Source organism: Rhinoraja longicauda, chromosome 22 (genome assembly GCF_053455715.1).
Source record: "Rhinoraja longicauda isolate Sanriku21f chromosome 22, sRhiLon1.1, whole genome shotgun sequence".
NCBI lineage: Eukaryota > Metazoa > Chordata > Chondrichthyes > Rajiformes > Arhynchobatidae > Rhinoraja > Rhinoraja longicauda.
In genome coordinates, this window is record NC_135974.1 from 834,605 (window position 1) to 854,996 (window position 20,392).

General features: G+C 43.3%; 1 protein-coding gene across 1 annotated transcript in view; it reads left to right on the plus strand.

The window, feature by feature from the left end:
* rbl1 (retinoblastoma-like 1 (p107)) overlaps window positions 1-20,392 on the plus strand; it is a 40,909-nt gene that overhangs the window by 6,788 nt on the left and 13,729 nt on the right. Inside the window, exons 4-16 of the mRNA XM_078418578.1 lie at window positions 636-700; window positions 6,704-6,832; window positions 7,969-8,129; window positions 9,199-9,263; window positions 11,302-11,488; window positions 13,250-13,416; window positions 15,142-15,254; window positions 15,760-15,863; window positions 15,952-16,089; window positions 16,869-17,033; window positions 17,871-18,003; window positions 18,935-19,219; window positions 19,396-19,598. Of these exons, the coding sequence (XP_078274704.1) occupies window positions 636-700; window positions 6,704-6,832; window positions 7,969-8,129; window positions 9,199-9,263; window positions 11,302-11,488; window positions 13,250-13,416; window positions 15,142-15,254; window positions 15,760-15,863; window positions 15,952-16,089; window positions 16,869-17,033; window positions 17,871-18,003; window positions 18,935-19,219; window positions 19,396-19,598 (1,915 nt within the window). The remainder of the gene's footprint in view (window positions 1-635; window positions 701-6,703; window positions 6,833-7,968; window positions 8,130-9,198; window positions 9,264-11,301; window positions 11,489-13,249; window positions 13,417-15,141; window positions 15,255-15,759; window positions 15,864-15,951; window positions 16,090-16,868; window positions 17,034-17,870; window positions 18,004-18,934; window positions 19,220-19,395; window positions 19,599-20,392) is intronic.

Genomic DNA, 20,392 nt, shown 5'->3' on the forward strand with positions numbered 1-20,392 from the left:
GCTTGGTAATGAGGAAGTAGTCCGAGAATCACGAGGAAAACATTTATTTATAAAAGATAGACAAAGTTTAGCTCCTATGGCCTTACAGGCAGACCTGTCTCACTCACTTCCCTGCTCGGTCTTGTATCACTTTATTCTTTCAGTGTGGAAAGCATGTTGGATTTGTCTGAGGGCTTTTGTACCATCTTAACCTGTCTTGAAGCTAGAAGCCAGCTCTGAGGGACAGGCAGCATCACTGGAGAGAAGGAATGGGTGAAATCACCCATTCCTTCTCTGCAGAGATGTTGCCTGTCCCGCTAAGTTACTCCAGCATTTTGTATCTGTCTTCAGTGTAAACCAGCATCTGTAGTTCCGTCCTACGCATTAGCCAGCTCTGAACCTCCAAGGCAATATTGCCCGATAATGCTCAGAATCTAATCCTTTGAATGGTATTTATTTGTGTGAAGTGCCCAAAGGGAGCTGTCATTTTTGTGATACTCTGGGCTGTAATCGCATTTGGGAAATAATATGGAAGAAGGAAAAATGCAAATGGTGTAGGAAGAGGTGTTTCTTTCACTTCCTCTACCAAATCTTGACCCAATTCCTCAAAATATTTAGGCCATTCTATTTAGAATGTGATTTTGATTATTTTACAGGCACCTTCCATGCAGTGCAAGAGATGCTTTTAGTTTTTGCTGGACCTTATTTGTGTACATTAAAGGTAAGAATTTTTTTTCTATTCCGTTCTCATTAGTTCTGTGGGATTCCTGTTGAGATCATGCATTTCTGCCACTCCATCGAAATAAAGCCACTATCTCTATTATATCAGAACTCATTATTGAAGTTAGCAAAGCTCCAGTATCCCATCTGTTCTGTTAATTGTACCGTCTCAGTCATGGCAACAGCCTCATGAATCAGTACTGTACATACTCTGTGCCTTCTATCTCTAATAAAACAACAACGTGTTTAATTGCAATCTAATCATGTTTTGGGTTGGTTTATCATTACAGTTGTTATGGAGTGATACTGCGTGGAAACAGGGTCTTCGGTTCAACGTGCCCACACCAGCCAACATTTCCCAGCTACTCTAGTCCCACTTGCACGGGTTTGGCCCATATTCCTCCAAACCTGTCCTATCCATGTACCTGTCCAACTGTTTCTTAAATGTTGGGATAGTCCTAGCCTCAACTACCACCTCTGGCAGCTTGTTCTATACACCTGCCCCACTTTGTGTGAAAAAGTTACACCTCAGATTCCTATTAAATCTTTTCCCCTTCACCGTAAACCTGTGTCCTCTAGTCCTCGATTCACCTACTCTGGGCAAGGGACTCTATGCATGTACCCAATCTATTCCTCTCATGTATACACCTCAATAAGATCACTCCCTTATCCTCCTGCGCTCCAAGGAATAGAGTGTCTGCCTACTCAACCTCTCCCTATACCTCAGACCGTCTAGTCTTGACAGCATCTTCGTAAATCTTCTCTGTACGCATTCTAGCTTGACAACATCTTTCCAAAAACATGTTGCCAAGAACTGAACACAATACTCTAAATGCGGCTTTACCAACGTCTTAGACAACTGCAACATGACCTTTCAACGTCTATACTCAGTACTCTGACTGATGAAGGCCAATGTGCCAAATGGCTTTTTGACCAGCCTATTCACCTGCCACTCATTCTTCAAGGAACCATGCACCTGCACTCCTGGAAGGTATCACAAAATGCTGGAGTAACTCAGCGGGTCAGGCAGCATCTCTATAGAGAAGGAATGGGTGACGTTTCGGGTCGACACCCTTCTTCAGTCTGAAGAAGGGCCTCGACCCGAAACGTCACCCATTCCTTCTCTCCAGAGATGCTGCCTGACCCGCTGAGTTACTCCAGCATTTTGTGATACCTTCGATTTGTACCAGCATCTGCAGTTATTTTTCTATGCAACCTACACTCCTGGATCGCTCTGCTCTACAACACCCCCCAGAGTTCTTCCATTTAATGTGTAGGTCTTGCCCATGTTAAACTTCCAAAATGCAACATCTCATATTTCTCTCTATTAAATTCCATCAACTATTCCTCAGCCCACCTGGTCAATTGATCAAGATCCTGCTGCAATTTTTCACAAATATTTTCACTATCTGCAAACCACCCACATTTGTCTCATCAGCAAACTTGCTAAACTTGCCATATATGTTCTCATCCAAATCATTGATATGGATGACAAACAGTAATGGGCCCAGCACCGAACCCTGAGGCACACCACTAGTCACTGGCCTCCAGTAAGAGAAGCACCATCATTCTCTGCTTCCTTCCATGAAGCCAATTTTCTATCCATTCGTTGAGCTCTCCTTGGATCCCATGCAATCTAACCTTGCAGAGCAGCCTACCATGTGGAACATTTTCAAATGCTTTGCTGAAGTCTATATATACAACATCTACAGTTCTGGCATCCATTAACCTATTTGGGCACGTCTTCAAAAAACACAGATTTGTGAGACACGACCTCCCATGTACAAAACAATACTGACTTCCTAATCAACCCTTGTCCATCTAAATGCATGTATATCCTATCCCTCAAAATACTTTCTAGTAACTTTCCAACTACAGATGTTAAGCTCACTGGTGTATGGTTCCCAGCATTTTCCCTGCAGCCCTTCTCGAATAAAGGCACATTTGCCACCCTCCAGTCTTCCAGCAGCTCTCCTGTATTTAAAGACGACTCATAAATCTCATCGAGGGCTCCCGCAATTTCCTTTCTAGTTTCCCCTCAATGTCCTCGGATATACCTGATCAGGCCCTGGAGATTTGGCTACCTATATACATGATCGTACCTTCAGCACCCCTGACCATAACACTGACTGCTCTCAAAGACACTTCCATTGACTGCCCCAAGTTCCTCCATCCTGCTGCCTTTCTGCTCGGTTAATACAGAGGTGAAATACTTATCGAGGACCTTGCCAATCTGTGGCTCCACACAGAGTTGACTGCTTTGATTCCTGAGGGGTCCCACTCACTTTCTAGTTACCCCTTTCTCCCTTGTGTGTTTTTATAATCTTTTGGGATGTCAATGCAATCTCCTGGCCCCTTTTTGCCCTTCTGATTTCCTTTTTTAGTTTACTCCTTAGTTCCCGAAACTCCTCCAGGGATGAACTTGATCCCAGCTGCCTATTCCTTTCATATGCGTCCTTTCATATGCGTCCTTCCTGTGCTTGACCAATGCCTCATTTTCTCTCGAGAACCAAGCTTCCTTACGTTTGCCTGCCTTGGCCTTCAGTCTTAACAGGGACGTGCAAATCCTGAGCTTTTGTCAGCACAGTTTTAAAAACATCCCGCTTGGCTGATGTTCCTTTCCCTCAAACAACCTGCTCCAGTCAACTTGAGTGAGACCTTCTCTCAAACCCTCAAAGTTGGCCTTGCCCAATTTAGCATTTTAACACGTGGGACTTATCAATAACTATCTTAAACCTAATCAATAAGAGGTCACTGGTCCCAAAAGGCTCCTCCACAAATACTTCATTCACTTGCCCTTCCCAAGACTAGATCAAGTGTTGCCCTCACACATGTGGGGTTCTCTACATATTGCTGGAGAAAAGTCCGGAACACTTTTGAGAAATTGCACCCCATCTAAAACTTTCACATTATGATTTTCCCAGATAAAAGTAGGGGAAAGTTAAAATCCCCTACTGCAACAACCTTATTTGACCTGCAGCTGTCTGCAATATCCTTAAATATTTGTTCTTCCAATTCCTGTTGATTATTCGAGGCTCTGTAGTACACCCCCAACAAGGTAATCATCCCTTTCTTGTTCCTCAGCTCCTCCCATATAGCCTCACTAGACCAATCGTCCGTAATATCAGCTCTGACCACTACCATGACATCCTCCTTCACCGATAACGCAACCCCCCTCCTCTTTTACCCTCATTCCTGTCTCTCCTGAAGCACCTGTACCCAAGAACATTGAGCTGCCAGTCCCACCCCTCTCTTAACCAGGTTTCAGTAATGTCCCAGTTGCACGTACCTATCCATGCCCTATACTCACCAGCTTTACCCATCAGATCCCTTACATTACACGTGCAGTTTAAACCAACCTTTCTTCCTCACACCCTGCCTTCCCCTCTATAAGGGAGTCTATTCTGTCCTCTAAACTTTCTCACACCACCCTCCATACCAACGTCTAACCTCTCACCTGCCTCTGTCCTGTTGGAGATTCGACCCCCCTGCCAATCTAGTGTAAACCCACCCGTGTAGCATTGGGAAACCTGTCTGCCAGGATTTTGGTACCCCTCCAGTTAAGGTGCAACCCATCCCTTTTGTACAAGTCCCCCTTGCCCCAGAAGAGATCCCAATGGTTCAAAAATCTGAATCCCTGCCCCCTGCACCAACTCCTCAGCCACACATCCATCTCCCCTATCCTTCTGTTCTTGCCCTCACTAGCACGAGGTACTGGAAGCAAACCAGAGATAACTATCCTGGAAGTGCTGCTTTTAGCCTTTTATGTAATTCCCTATACTCAGGTTGCTACCTACTATCTCTTCCTACGTATATCATTTGTGCTGACATGCACAACAACTTCCGGCTGCTTCCCCTCCCTCTTGCGGATGTCATGCAGCTGCTCCGAGATGTCCTGGACCCTGGCACCAGGGAGGCAGCACACCACCCTGGAGTCTCGCCTGTTGCCACGTCTGCCTGGCTGAGCTCTTCCCTGTTGAGCCTCAGCACCAGGGTTCGAGTCACAGCCCTGCCTGCTACTCAAACTTGAAGTGGCATCCGCCCCGACAGCTCCCAAGAGGGTGCACGCCCTGGCAGTTTGTGTTACCACTGGACGGCGGGAGCGGTCCCCAGTGGAGGTCTCTATAAGGGAGTCCTTCCCCTTTACATCGGGGACCTGGGGTGGAGAGTGTTGCACAGAGCCATGGCCTGCAACAGGTACTTGAGGCGGTTCACGGACTCGTCTGCCGCCTGTCACTTCTGCAGCGAGGAAGAGACCGTGTACCATTTGTATATAGAGTGCGTGAGGTTGCAGCCTTGTTTGAGTATCTGAAGGGGCTGCTCCTCAAGTTTTGGCTCCATTTTACCCCAACGGTTCTGATTTTTGAGCGGTATAGCCCCCCCTGGTACAGAGGGGGGGAGGGTCGGGAGGGGGTCTCCCTGTCGGTCTGCTCCTGAGCCTGCCCAAGATGGCCATTCGCGGGTCCAGGCAGCGGGTAGTCGACAGTCACACAGAGGTCGGCTGCCTGCCCTTTTTCCGGGCTTGCGTCCATGCCTGCGTGTCCCTGGAGAGGGAACACGTGGTGCCCACGGGGACGCTGGAGGCCTTCCGTGAACGCTGGTCACATGAGTTAAAGATATAGCAAATTGGAATAAAATTAGTTTGAAACCATAAGACAAGACCCTGGGGTTTAGGGTAGTTGCAAGTGATGGTGTCTCTCTGGGTGCATCCTTTAACTCGAATTTGACAGAGTGCTGCACAGATAAGCAAACAACATTAAAATAGGAATCGTAGAAAGTCTCTAACTCAAGGAGACATTGAGCTGATCGTGAAACCAACAAAATGCTTGTCACTGGTTTTCACTGTCAATTAAATGCAAAGTTACTTTTAAAGAGTAATTCTACCAGGGAAACAGGTGATGTAGGAAGCAGGAATTTATAGACTTGTGTTCATAAGCTGTTAACAACAAGTGAGGACTAAACTTGTGACATTAACTATTTTTCTCTCCTAGGGTGCTACCTGACATGGTGCCCATTTCCACCATTTTCAGTTTTTATCTGTTGCTGATGTAGATTGAAGAGTAAATATAGATAAATATGTTGGATAAACCCTCCTGCCCTCTTTTCCAATATTCACACGTTCCGTATGTCAACTTTGTCCACCCAGGCGTCAGAATTATACGGGATGGAAACTTGCCCACACCGACCAACATGTCCCATCTACACTAGTCCCACCTGCCTGCGTTTGGCTCGTATCCCTCTAAACCTGTCCTATCCATGTACCTGTCTAAATGCTTCTTAAGTGTCAGAGTTCCTAAACCTCCACTTCTCTGCATTTATACAATTTGCCTATCCAGTCAGTTGTATATGCTAATAGAGCTGTAGAGCAGGGAGATGGGGCCCTTCAGCCCAGCTCGTTCATGCCGACCAAGTAGCCGACCAACCATGCCGAGCTAGTTCCACTTATAACCATATAACAATTACAGCACGGAAACAGGCCCGTTCGGCCCTACCAGTCCACGCCGACCACTTGCCTCTGCTTGACCCATACCCCTCCCAATCTTTCCTGTCTACATACCTGACCAAGTGTCTTGTAAATGTCAATGATCCGTACCTGCCATATCCACTTCCTCTGGCATCTTTTTACATGTACCTATCACCCTCTGTGTAGGAAGGTTGCCCCTCGGGTCCCTTCCATCTCTCACCTTAAAGCTATGCCCTCTGGTTTTGTACTTGCTTCCCCTGGATAAACGAGCAATGTTTTAATGTTGCAAGGAATATTTCCTTTATAACATTTCATCTATGATAACTATATTTCCACTAAAAGAATGTCTGGGTGGTTAAATTAGTAATAAAAGCAGAAAATGCTGCAAGTATCCTCCTGGGCAACATCTGTAAAGAGAAGTGTTCTGACCTAAAACAGGGTCAGGTATTCTTGTTCTCTAGAGATGCTGTCTGACCCACTGAGTTAATCCAGCATTTTATGTCTAACTTCATATTTTGTGTTACTGACATTGTTTTACAGGAAACTTCCGTATGATTGGTGATGACCTTGTAAATGCTTACCACCTTTTGCTCTGCTGCTTGGACCTCATGTTTGGGAATGCATTATTGTGCCCTAACAGAAAAGATTTACTTAACCAAGGATTTGAAGGTAAGTGCGGTGTTTTAATATATGTTCTTTTTGATTAATTGTGAGTCCTGAATGTAAAATTATTTCATCATTTCCAATAGGCCATCTAAGTCCCTCACTTTATTCAACTTTTTAATCTGTTAGTAATGCTGTACATTCCTTAGGGTTAATATAAACGTGGGAAATTGAGTTGTGTATTGCAAATACAATTCCTATTTGGATCACGAGATCTTAAAATTCTAACTCGCTGCTGTGCTTTCTTGTGTAGTTTCCAGTGTTTCATCTTGTTATTGCAAAAAGTGGGAAATATTGATTCACTTTTTTGACTGAATCTGTATAGCTTGTCATCGGAATCTAATCCAGATATCATGAAACACAGCTGGTTGTGACTCCAAATAGTCTCGACTGGTTTCAATTAGATTTTATTTCTGGTAAGGATGCCACCCTTCTCCTGGTTTAGAAATTACTCCTGGGTGTTTACTAGTTTCATTTTAAGATTAAATTTGGGGAGTGGATCAAGGTCTGGAGTTCAGCAATTAATTAAATAAAAGTTCTCCAGGGCCTCTGTTTAAAATAAAAATCATTGGGGTCGGGCACTGATGCATCTTTGTGCCCCTCAATAAAATTGGTTCTTTTAAATGAATGCTATTTTCCAAAAAAAAATCAAAAATCTTTTGATTATTCTCAAATGCTGGATTCTGCCAACTATCAGGAGTTTAGTGCACACATGGCAACTTGGGAAAGATTTATAATGACTTCATTGGTTGTGTGGCTGGTGCAGGTGGGATTTTATTTCCCATCCTCTGTTGCGGTTTGAAAAGGTGCTGATGAGCTGCTGTCTCATTAGCCATGGTAGTTTCTGCAGAAAGTGGTCGCACAGTTAAGGAGCAATGTTTCACGCACGGGTCTGGAGCCTTTCACAATGACACCCAGGGCTTATGTAGAAACGGCAAGTAAATGAAGTTTGGGTGCAGATTCAGTCGGATAGCAGACAGGCTCAGAATTAAATGACCAGCTCCAATTCGTACAGTTCAGTCCATATTCATATTTTTGGTCACCAAATTACCTTTTTTTTCAAGTTTCATTTTCAGTGAAAACTATAAAATGTAGCTTTTTGTGCTTGTGTGACTTTCTCTAGAATGTGTTCACTTGTGCAGGTTTGCCACTGGGGTTTGGCAGCCAGGACTATAAGCCTCCTGTACATCCACCGTGTATCATTGAGAAACTATGTGATTTGCATGATGGGCTCATAGTAGAAGCAAAAGGTATCAAGGAGCACTACTGGAAACCTTACATTAAGAAATTATTTGAAAGGAAGGTAAGCAAGATAGATTGTGTGCATTTGAATTGCACGTTCACTCCATATTGTCCGGTAAATGCAGAAGTGTGCCTTTGTAATAATAATGATGACCTGGCAAGAGCAGCAGCTCTTTCTAGTGTACAAAGTAAACTGTGTGGGTGCATACACATCTGATTAACAGAAAAACTATTCTCCCTTCTTGACTTGATCTTCAGTATCTTCACCCATTAACCACCCTCTGTTTGAAACAGTTACATTTGTAAAATGTCTAGGAGTTGGTAGCTGTCATAGTATTTTGTTCACTCTATCCGATTTCTTAGTTCAATTGAGAGATGCAGCACGGAAACAGACCCACCAGCAATCCCCGTACATTAACACTATCCTACACACTCGAGGGACAATTTACACTTATACCAAACCAAACAACCTACAAACCTGTAAGTCTTTGGAGTGGGAGGAAACAGAAGATCTTGGAGAAACCCGCACAGGTCTCAGGGAGATGGCACCTCTCGTCGGAATCGAACCCTGGTGCTGCTAGCGCTGTAAGGCAGCAACTCTACTGCTGTGCCACCGCTGTTAATTTAGGTTCAATTTTCCAGATTCCACAGTATTATGTGCATGATTAGTTATATAAACTATTTGTTCAATGACCATGTTTTGAGCATGCATTGGTGCTCTAGTTATAAAAATGTGATAATGACTAACTCTTTAAACAAGTTTATTTTGCCTATACCTCATGCATTCAGAAAGAATGTGCCCCTGAATTTCCAATTTAAATATACCCAATCACTGTACATCCTTTTTCAGCTCTTGCATTGTCTGTTTGGTTTGTGTTCATAATTGTATGTGACTGTGGGGAGTGTGTTGCGGGGATTAATCTTTTGCCGGTGATGTAATGGACCGTGATTTTAGGCAGTGATTACCTTTTAAATGTCCCATGAATTTGTTGCTTCCTTCCCATACGTTACCTTGCACCTGGGGATAATGGAGCCAGTTTCTGTATTATGCCCTGACCTGAGATTGGTTCATTTGACCCGTTTTGAGAACACAACAATTTCGAATCCATTTTATTTTTTTTACTTTGCAGATTCTCAAAGGAAACTGTGAGCTATTTGTTGATCTTCTGGATGTTAGCAATTTCACAGACAACAAGTAAGTTTAACGTTTACGGCCTTTGTTGACATAAAAATGACAACGATTGACAGTAATACGAAATGAAATGGTGTACTTAAAATGTATTTGGGGATCGGAAGCACGGTTGGTAGTGAGTTGAAGATAGTAAATATAGTTAACTGCAGAGGAACTTGGTCCCTAAACCCCGGATCTGACCACACATCCAGAAAACATTATTGAGTGCAGCAGTGGGGAGGGTAGGTGCAAGCTGTGTTCTTGGCACCATAGCATGTAGCCAAAGTAAATGTCATTTTAAAATTACAGATGGTGGGTACCTGTGAGTGTTCTGAATGGAGGACCAAGAGTGCTTTAATGAAGTAGCACGAAGCAAGGTCCCAGTGTGTCTTGCCTGTATGGTCTATCATTATAAATAACGCAATTAATGAAAACCATTTCAAAATAACTGGTAAATGAGAATCCCCTTATTGTATCAGTCAACCACAAAACTGTTCACTGAGTGTGTTGTCCTTTCACACTTTAATAACCAGTTTACAATGGATCCATAAGGAGAAAATAAGCTGTCCTTTCTTTGGACATGTTTAAACAGAGCCAGGAGTGGTTATTGTCAGAGTGGTAGAGTCATATAGCGGGAATCGGGCACTTCAGCCCAACTTGTCCATGCAGACCAAGATGCCCCATCTACATTTGTCACACCTGCCAGTGTTTGGGCCATGGGCCTTTAAACTTTTTCTATCCATTGTTATTGTTCATACAATAAGTGGGCTGACAAGACTAGTATTTATTGCCCTTCCCAAATTCCCTTGAAATGGTAGTGGTGGTGAGTTGCTTTTGCTTCGCTATTCTGTCAGCTCCAGTCATGCTGGGTAGGGGGTTCTGACCCAGTGACCAGAAAGGAATGACATGTTTCCAAATCGCAACGGTGCTTGATTTGAAGAGAAGCTTGCAATTGGTGGTGTTCCCATGTGCCTTTCCTCCTTTATGTGTTGGCACCAGGGTTGTAGGCTTAGTCAATAGTCGTTTATTTGTCACATACACATAAATGTGTAGTGAAATGAAACATTACCCGCAGTTGAACAATAAGACCAATAAGAATAATCAATAAAAATGCAATAACACATACAATCACAAACTAACACCAAACAAAAAGAAACATCCATCACAGTGAGTCTCCTCCAGTCACCTCCTCACTGATGGAAGGCCACAATGTCTTTTCTCTTCCCCTGCCGTCTTCTCCTGCGGTCAGGCTGTTGTCGTTGCCACGTCGGGGCGGTGATGATGCAATTTAAAAAAACAAGAGTGAAATGCTGTGTTATTGGATGCAGAATAAGCAAAAGAATATTGCGTATCAGTGAGCAAGATGATGGAGGAATGTATTGTGGAAAATGGAATGCTTCTTATTTTGGTGGGAAGAATAGAACATGTATTTCAGAATAGTGAGAAACTTGAAAAAATTGTTTAAAAAATATTCTTGGTGGGCTGATGAATGAAGAATTAAAGCTGAGGATTCAACAAGAAATTCAGACGTAAATCGTATGTTTGTCACAGGCAAAGTATTTGAAGTATAATACAAGCTTGTCTAAAGTTGTACAGAGCTTTGATTTGACCTCACTTTAAGTAGTATTCGGGGGTTTGTGTGATTTTGGCCTCGTGACGAATATAAAACCCTAGAATGCTAGAAACGCTCGGCAGGGGAGGTAGCTTCAACAGAGAGAGAAACAAAATAAAAATGTCAGGTCGAAGATAGAACAGTTCTGTTTTAACACCTGCTGTCAGACCTCATTGAATGTTTTCAACATTTTCTGTTTTTCATTCGGTGAAGAATATATAGTCCCCTTAAAGTCGATGCAGTGTTGTTTCATGAATGATTCCTGGTGGGGTGGGGGGTGGTTCAATGAAAATAGATTGAGGTTCATTGCACATTACAAGAATGAGAGATGATCTTACCGAGGCAGCCATGATTCTGGAAAAACCTATACACAAAGATGTTACTCAAAATGAACCCATTTTCTCTGTATACAAAATGATTTATTTTTGCCATTGTGCTTATGTTGTACAGCAAAGCAGTAAACAAGGAATATGAAGAATATGTTTTGACAGTGGGTGATTTTGATGAACGGATATTTTTGGGAGACGATGCTGATGAGGAAATCGGGACACCTCGTAAAGCTACAGCGGATATTCCAGTTGGCAACCTGTCAGCAAGAATGCAAGTTGAGTGCAACCTGCAACAACACTTTGAAAAAGTAACTCAGTTACCTACCTATTTTTTAGAAGTCGACAATTGTGTACGCCACACTGACAAATTGAGTCTTAGTGCTCACATCTCAATTGTTTCTTAACATGTTATCATTAATCAGCTCATCCCGTTCCTTTTTGTTCTTCTTGACTTTGACCTTGTGTTTAGTTTAAACATTCAGCATGGAAACAGGCCCTTTGGCCCACTGAGCCCACACTGATCATCACACTAGTTTTATGTTATCCCACTTTCAGATCCACTCCCTGCGAACTAGGATAGACACAAAATGCTGGATTAACTCAGCGGGTCTGGCAGCATGTCTGGAGAAAAGGAATAGGTGACATTTCGGGTCGAGACCTTTCTTCAGGCACTCAGGGTCTTGACCCAAAGCATCACCTATTCCTTTTCTCCAGAGATGCTGCCTGACCACAGGGAAAATGTGCAAACTCCCTACATCCCAAGATCAGGATTGAACCCTGTGGAACAGCAGCTCCATCGGCTGCACCCTTATGTTGCCCTAGAAAAGTAATAACGCCCTGACTTGTCACTCTGCAGAATTACAAATGTAAAACGTAGAACAGGCCCTACAATCCACAATGCCTGTGCCAAATTAAACTAATCTCTCCTGCCTGCACACGCTCCATATCTCTCCATTCCCTTCATATTCATGTGGCTATCTATTTGTGTCCACCACCACCCCTGGCAGAGCATTCCAAGCACCCGCCATTCTCTGATTGTATATTTAAAAACTCCTTCATTGTGCTCCTGCACCTTTCCTTGAGAGTGTACCACAAAGTGAATCGAATGGAACCCCATGACAAGCAGACTTTCCCGTGGGGGCCGACATCGGGAGCTCCGGCAGCGGTAGCGTCTTCGCCCGCCCCGGATCGCGGGGCTTGGGTCGGCCCGCTGCGGACCTTTCACCGTCTGGTGCGGCCTGGAACATGGCAACTTCAACAGCCAACAAAGAGAAAAGACATTCTGGCCTTCCATCACAGTGAGGAGGTGACTGGAGGAGATTCACTGTGATGGATGTTTCTTTTTTTTTTGTTTTGTGTTGGTTGTGATTGTGTGTGAAATTGTTTATTTTTATTGCTCTATTGCTGGACTGTGGGTGACATTTCATTTCACTGCACATCTTGTATGTGTATGTGACAAATAAACTTGACTTGACTTTCCTGGCATTGGGCAGAGCATGGATCCAGGTTGGCATTTACCCATGGCTCTCAGCTTTGACCTATCTACAGCTGGGGCCTTGTTGCTGTCAAAAAGAATAAAAGCATGCATTATTCTTTCCAACCTTCTTAAGTCCTTTCTTCGAACAATCTACTTAGTTGCATTCGCTGTATTTCTCTCCCATTAGATGCATGCTGATCCGCTGATTGATTTTCTGTTTAGTCAGATGTAATGCTCCCTTTCTGATCTTGACTAATCAGTGTATTTCTGAATTGCAATTAAATACTGTGCCTCAGAATTCTTTCCAGATGATTTTGCCACCATTGATGTAGGCTGGCTGTGTATATAATTACTAAATCAAACCTTTTCTCCACCTTTCAATCAACCAGAATTACACTTTCTCCCAGAAATGACTGTGAATTGAACTTTATCCAAAGGCTGCAGTTTTCTGTGCTTAGTCCAGACAATGTAAAGTTGGTGAATGAAATGTTAAACTGAGGCCCTGTGTACTTGCATCGATTAAGGTTCAAGTACAGAAACATTGAGACCCTATATTTTGCGTGAAATGAAGAAATTTTGAATGTTTTCACAGACAAGATCTTTGGCACCATCAACTCCATTGACAGGAAGACGCTACTTGAAAGAGAAGGAGCCTGTTGTGACACCAGTGTCCTCAGCAACGCAGAGTGTAAGTCGTTTGCAGACCATGGTAATGGGACTCAAGAATACTCCAAGTGAACATCTGCTGCAAATCTTCAAGTAAGCAACGTAATATTTCCCACACTGGTCAGCCCAGCGGTTTTAGTTGTTGTGCGATCAGTCATTGCATTCAAATTCCCTCACTCTCTCAACTTCCTATCTCAGCTATTGGGAGAGGGGGTCTTTGTAGAGTTCAATGCTTCCTGACAGCCAAAGATGGAAGGACCACGGAGAGTTGTGCAATTGTGCTGAAGAGGCATTTTAAGCTGCATTAATAGAGGCAAAGGGAGAAAATTGTTTGTTCTTGCAAACCTCTTGTGGGTCGGAGTAGGATCTGGGAGACAGGGATAAATATTCTTTAAATTATTTGGTTGTTGGGCTTTACTGCTCTAGAACTAGTATTTATCGTCATCCATGGTTCCCTGAGGCATTAAATTTCAGTCGTAGAATTGGTGATATTGTCTGTTGTCTGTTTTCTCAGGAGACTTACTTTATTCATTCGATTGGAATACACTTGTACTTTGCTTAGTATCCAGACTGAATCATCAGAACAAGCATACAAGTGGAATTAGTACTGAAGCCATTGAATGTTTAAAGTGATCTTGTGATTGCATGTCTCGGTGTGGTGTGGAGTGGATCTCCAAGGCAGCATGCACTGGTGGTTTTGGTCACTGGTGCATTGAGTGTGCTGGAGCCTCTGCTGGACTCCAGCAATGCTATTGTTCACTGCTGGCCTGGTGCACTCCTGAGCCCTTCATCTCATCACTGCATGGCTGCTGCACTTGCCCCAGCCTACCTGTCACCCGCCCTCACAGCTAGTCTTTACATGTCGTCTTAGTGGTTCATTCCACGTGGTTAGAGCGGCTTTAAGGAGAGGCTCCAGAGGATGGCTCAGCCACGTTTAATACTTAAATGGAGTTGACTGTGTGTGTGGTTGTATACCTGTGTGTGTTTGGACTACAAAAGCAAGTGTTATAACTATTCGGCACTCTTCAGGGTAGGTTTATTACAGGTAAAAAAAAAACACTGGCCTTTTAGATGGTTCCTACAGCCTCAGAGTATTGCAATGCCCCACACATAAAGCTGCCCACGCTATGACTGGGCTTCTGTGGGGGAATACCACTGGTGTGCTGGACAAAGTCTTTTGTTTAAGACAGTGGCGGGGAATTTTCACTATTGTTTGAATATAGCAATGAAATTTTAATATCCACCCGAGTCGGCAGACTAAGTCAATGAGTATATCTCTCTTCACAACACGGAACTGCAAATTACCACACAGAGCTTGAGAGACTGAAATAAAATATCAATAAAGGAAAATATTCAACAAGCCAGGTGGCAAGCAAATGAGTTTAAAATAGACATTTAATGAAAGTTGAACAAAGGCAAGACACCAATTGAAGGTATCACAAAATGCTGGAGTAACTCAGCAGGTCAGGCAGCATCTCTGGAGAGAAGGAATGGGTGACGTTTCGGGTCGAGACCCTTCTTCAGACTGTGTCCCGCCCCCCCTGACATCAGTCTGAAGAAGGGTCTCGACTCGAAACGTCACACATTCCTTCTTTCCAGAGATGCTGCCTGACCTGCTGAGTTACTCCAGCATTTTGTGATACCTTTGATTTGTACCAGCATCTGCAGTTATTTTCCTACACCAATTGAAAATGCTTTGGAGGGCAGAGCAGAATTTCATCGGTCCCAAAGATTGGTTCAAGACAGATTTACTCTTGTTGGTATTTTACTTGTCATTGCCATGCATTTACATGCAGTTAAAAACATTGCGTATTTCAGCTCCTGTTCACGAAATCCAATTGAGGCGGTATCAGCCCGGGTCAAGGAGATTGGTGATATCTTCTGTCAGCACTACTCCCAGCCCACAGAAAACCAGGCTGGCTCTCATATAGGTGAGAAACTCAGAGGGTACAGGTTTTATATTGAAGCTGAACTGAACTCGCACTGAACTGAAGATGTATGGCACTCCTACCCATTGCTTTTCATTGAGTATCATTGTTCTCAAATGATACCTGTGTGTTTGCTCCTGTGGGTGATGATGAAACTGTTAGGCTGTGCAGACATTGCTCCTTTCAACAGATATACTAAGCCTGCAATAAAAGACCTTGAGCGTGCTCCTGCACCTCATTATGGATTAATTTTGACCGGTGGTGGAGGCAGACCGGCAATGCATCCAACCTTCACTCTCCAGACAGAAAACATTCTTCCTCATCTCTTCTCATCCTCCCAGTGCCCCAGGTGTTTGACCACTTATTGCATAGCTGGCGATTTTGAAAAGTATTTAATTTTATAAATATTACAGATGCCCTACCTTTCTGATAAGCCACATTGAACCTGTCACTTACTAAAATGCAATGAATATGTAAATCTTCCTTGTGTTGGGATTGTTTGAAACAGATTTTGCCATCAAACGGTGGCGGCTTGCTGAAATCCTGTATTGGAAGATCCTGGAGACAGTGATGGTGCAGGAAAGTCGACGTAATCCTGGGAAGGACATGATTGTAAGTAACTGATGGTTTTGCGTGTCAGAGGCTTGTGTCCATGTTTACCTTTGTGCAGACTTATTCAGATGCATTGCAATACCTCTAGGTGTTGCTGGAGCAGGATATCTTCCATTGCTCCCTGATGGCTTGCTGCCTGGAGATCGTCCTCTCCTCCTACAGTTCCCAACGCACTTTCCCATGGATTATTGACATCCTCAACCTGAATCCCTTTTACTTTTACAAGGTAAGTCCAAACTTTAAGATAGTGTGAGATATACTGATGACGAGGCTGTAATAAGATGTTAAAATCTTCTGCTTATTTCCCTCCAGTGCTTTACCAGGCACTTTCAATAGTTCAGAGCACCAATTCAACTCTTATTGCCATTATTTTTTCTCTTGAAGCAGATAACAAAATGCATTCTTTATCATTTCATCATTCTTTAGCTGGATGGTTATTTAGATTGGTTTTGTTACTAATTTTGTTCCTCTCACATGAGATATTTATCGTATCAGTCATAAGTTAGCAGAGATGTTCGAGTGCCATGAAACCTGCAGAATCAAACCTCAACAACACAACAAATAAATATACATTAAATTATTGTTATTCAAAGTAAACTGGTCCATGATTGTGCAACACCTAAGAACATTGATTAAGCGGAGTTGTGCAGTCTGCAGTTGTTGGGTTGTACAGGATAGGTCAAGCATTGATTGGGTGGTTAATATGAAGCTACCATGTTGCTATTCTGATGAATAGCGGGATAAATGGACGTCAGTATATTGACTAATATTTCATCTTCATCCAATATGACTAATTAGATTATTTATTGCTTATTTTGTTGATGTTTCTAGGGTCTTGATCTGCGTAATTTGCCATTTTCTTGTGTCATAGCAGCTGACTACACTTCAACATGTAAAACACTTTCCTGCCTCCTTGCATGAATAAGAGAAACCCCATTATATGTATTTTTATGAGACAATTACGAGAAGGAACCTGCCATTATTAGTGATACTCGTGTCTTTTAGGTTATCGAGGTGTTGATTCGAGCAGAGGAGGGTCTATCGAGAGACATGGTAAAGCACCTGAATAACATCGAAGAGCAGATCTTGGAGAGTCGAGCTTGGACGCACGATTCAGCCGTCTGGAGGGCTTTGCATGGGGTGGACAATAAGGTTCCCACGTGTGAGGAGGTGTGTGCGTCTCTTTTGCTAAGTGTTTGTAGTGTTAACATTGATATTATTCATTCCACTGTGGCTATTATCAATAGAATTAAAAAGTAATGAATGGTCCTGGTAACATTCTGATCCATTGCTTCACTGACACAAAATGATGGCAGTTCTACGGGTTGTTAGGTTTGTTTATTATTCTCATGTGTACCAAGGTACAGCGAAAGGTTTTTGTTTGCGTGCTCTCCAATCAAAAGAAAAGACAATACATGAATACAGTCAAGCTGCCACAGTCATAACTATCCACTGATCGCTTCTTTTTGTCACATTCACAATCTACCAGCATTCCAAATGTTCCCTTTCCTCCTCTTCATCTTTTCAGTTGTGCTTGGTGTAAGATGTGTTAATAACAGCAAGCACTTTGGTTTTTCACCATATGTTTAATTGTCTGCCCGCCACATCTGGTAAAGCTGCTGCCTCACAGCACCAAAGACCCGGGTTCGGTCCTGACCTCGGGTGCTGCCTGTGCAGAGTCTGCATGTTCTCCCTATGACCGCCTGGGTTTCCTCTGGGCATTCCAGTATCCTCCCACTTCCCAAAGATTTGTAGATTAATTGGCCTCTGCAAAATTGTCCCTAATGTGTAGGAGGTGGATGGGAAAATGAAATAACATAAAACGTGTGTGAACAGGTGATGGATGCTCGGTTTGGACTCGCTGGGCTGAAGAGCCTGGTTCCATGCTGTATCTGTAAACTAAATAAACCATATTGACACACATCTGCTTGGAAATAGTTTTGATGTATATTGTAAATGTAGAATACATTTTTACTGTAATTAATTATTATTGACCTGTGGTTTCAGGTGACGTTTCCTTCCAATTTTGAAAGTGGTAATAGTGGTCCCACCCACCTGCCCCTGATGTCCATGTCTCCTATAGTGCATCCTCGGGTGAAGGAAGTCCGCACAGATATTGCTGGGAGTTTCAACAAACGTGGTAAGTTGTTTCCTTCACCATCATCGCCCTCCTTCCAAAACCGTCCTCCTTAAATCTTGCTAAAGTAAAAGCACTCTTGTCTATAATTGTGACATCTTTGTCTTGTCCTAATTTCCCAAATCACAGCTTGTTTCCCCAGCCACACTACTTGAATCGTATAAATCATATGCTCTCATTAGGACAGATAAATGGATAGGGGGGTTTAGAGGGTTATGGGCCGAATCCAGGCTCATGAGACCAGCCCAGTATGCCAACCTAATCAATATGGTCAAGGAGAGCCGAAGAGCCTGTTTCGTGCTGTCTAACTCTGACTCTTAGAGGAGCAGGAAACTGCTCTGCCATTCAGTACAACCATGGCTCAACCTGTACCCTAACTCTTTCTGCTTACTTTCCATCGTGTCCAAAACACTTCCAGATTCAGCTGGTAGTATAATGCTCCACATTACAAAGTGCAAGTCCCATGGCCCAATTTATCCATGCCAAGCACGAGACCTGTGCGAATCTTACCCCTCTGCTTTCCTCGCCAGGTACCTGTCCAAATGCCTCATCAAACACCATGTCCGATTTATCTCTTCTGTCTCTTCCATTATGAGAACAATGGCACTTTTATCTTCTCAAATTATTTAAATAATTTTATTAGATTATGTACAATTATTCTTACTTCACCTTTTCACCTCAGAGGTGTTTGCGTTTTAAATCTGACCCTCTCTGTTAAAATCGCCCATGTACCATTAATAAAAGAAACGCTGATTGTCCCTTCCTATTGGTTATTGAAATAAAGGCTGCTTCAGAAATATACATCTTAAGACTTTTGAACAAGTTTTTAAAAAGCAGCTGCTCTTATTATTTGAGCTTCAAATCGTACTGTGTAAAGGACATTTTGGTTTGATGACTGTTGCTATTTATTATTTGCGGATTGACTTTCCTCCAGAACTTCCTCCTCCAGCATCGCCGCTCTCTGTCCACGATCGGTTCACCTCTCCCTCTGCGGGAAGTGCCAAGAGGAGACTCTTCGGGGATGATTGTTCAATGGATGCTCATGTGACTATTGCACAGAACAAGATCAATGTCACCCAGTCACCTGGACTGAGGATTATTCAAACCCAAAGCACCACCAATGAAAACATTACTCTCACTCCTGGTCAGACTGTTGTAACCATGGCGACTGCTACTGTAACCACCACCAATGGTCAGATGCTCACTATCCCCGTGCAAGGTTAGTTTATGTATGAACATAAAGGTTAGGAGCAAACCTGGTGCATCTACCCTTTCAAGCCTGGTGCATCTACCCTTTCCTGTGGGTGATCGTTACCTTGCCTCCGTTTTCCAGCTCTGCTATTGAAGCCTTAATGCTCTGTTGTTAAAGGGGATTTCTGCCTGTTTATTTTTCAGGAGTTACGTATGAGACTGGAGGGTTCGCCTTCATCCCTGTGCAGATGAGCATCTCCCAGCAAGCACAGGTTGCAGAAGACACAACCCAGGTGCCCCTGTCTGCCCAGGCCTTGATCAACTCTTCCCCCAAGGGAGTGCAAGAGCCTCAGCTCACAGTCGTTAAGCCAAAGAAAACTGGCTCCCTGGCATTATTCTTCAGAAAGGTGAACATATAAAGTACTGACTTGTTATCACTCCTCTACTGCCATGAGCTAAAAGTTAGTATTATTGGGCTGGTATTACTCAGTTCTGGCACAGGGGTGGGAGCAGGAATCTGTGCCTGGATGCTCTGATTAATGCCCTCTGGGTACCAGGATGCACCACACCTGGGTCGTGCGAGTGGCAGCATCCTGTTCCAACGCATGCCAGTAGGTGAAAGGCTCCAAGTACAGCACCTGCTGGCTGTGTACAGTACACTCACCCATGCAGCTGACTTATGGTCTCTGTAACCCACCCTGCCTCCCCGCAGCAACCCCACCCAGGGTTTCCTGTACAAACACTGCACTCTTTAAGGAACTACAGTGCCCTCCATAATGTTTCGGACAAATACCCATCATTTATTTATTTGCCTCTGTACTCCACAATTTGAGATTTGTAATAGAAAAAAATTACGTGGTTAAAGTGCACATTGTCAGATTTTAATAAAGGCCATTTTTATACATTTTGGTTTCACCATGTAGAAATGACAGCAGTGTTTATACATAGTCCCCCCCCCCCCATTTCAGGGCACTATAATGTTTGGGACATTGGAAAGTCATGTAACTGAAAATAGTCATGTGTAGTGTTTTGTTGCATATCCTTTGCATGCAATGACTGCTTGAAGTCTGCGATTCATGGACAACACCAGTTGCTGGGTGTCTTCTCTGGTGATGCTCTGCCAGGCCTGTATTACAGCCATCTTTAGCTCATGTTTGTTTTGTGGGCTAGTCCCCTTCAGTTTTCTCTTCAGCATATAAAA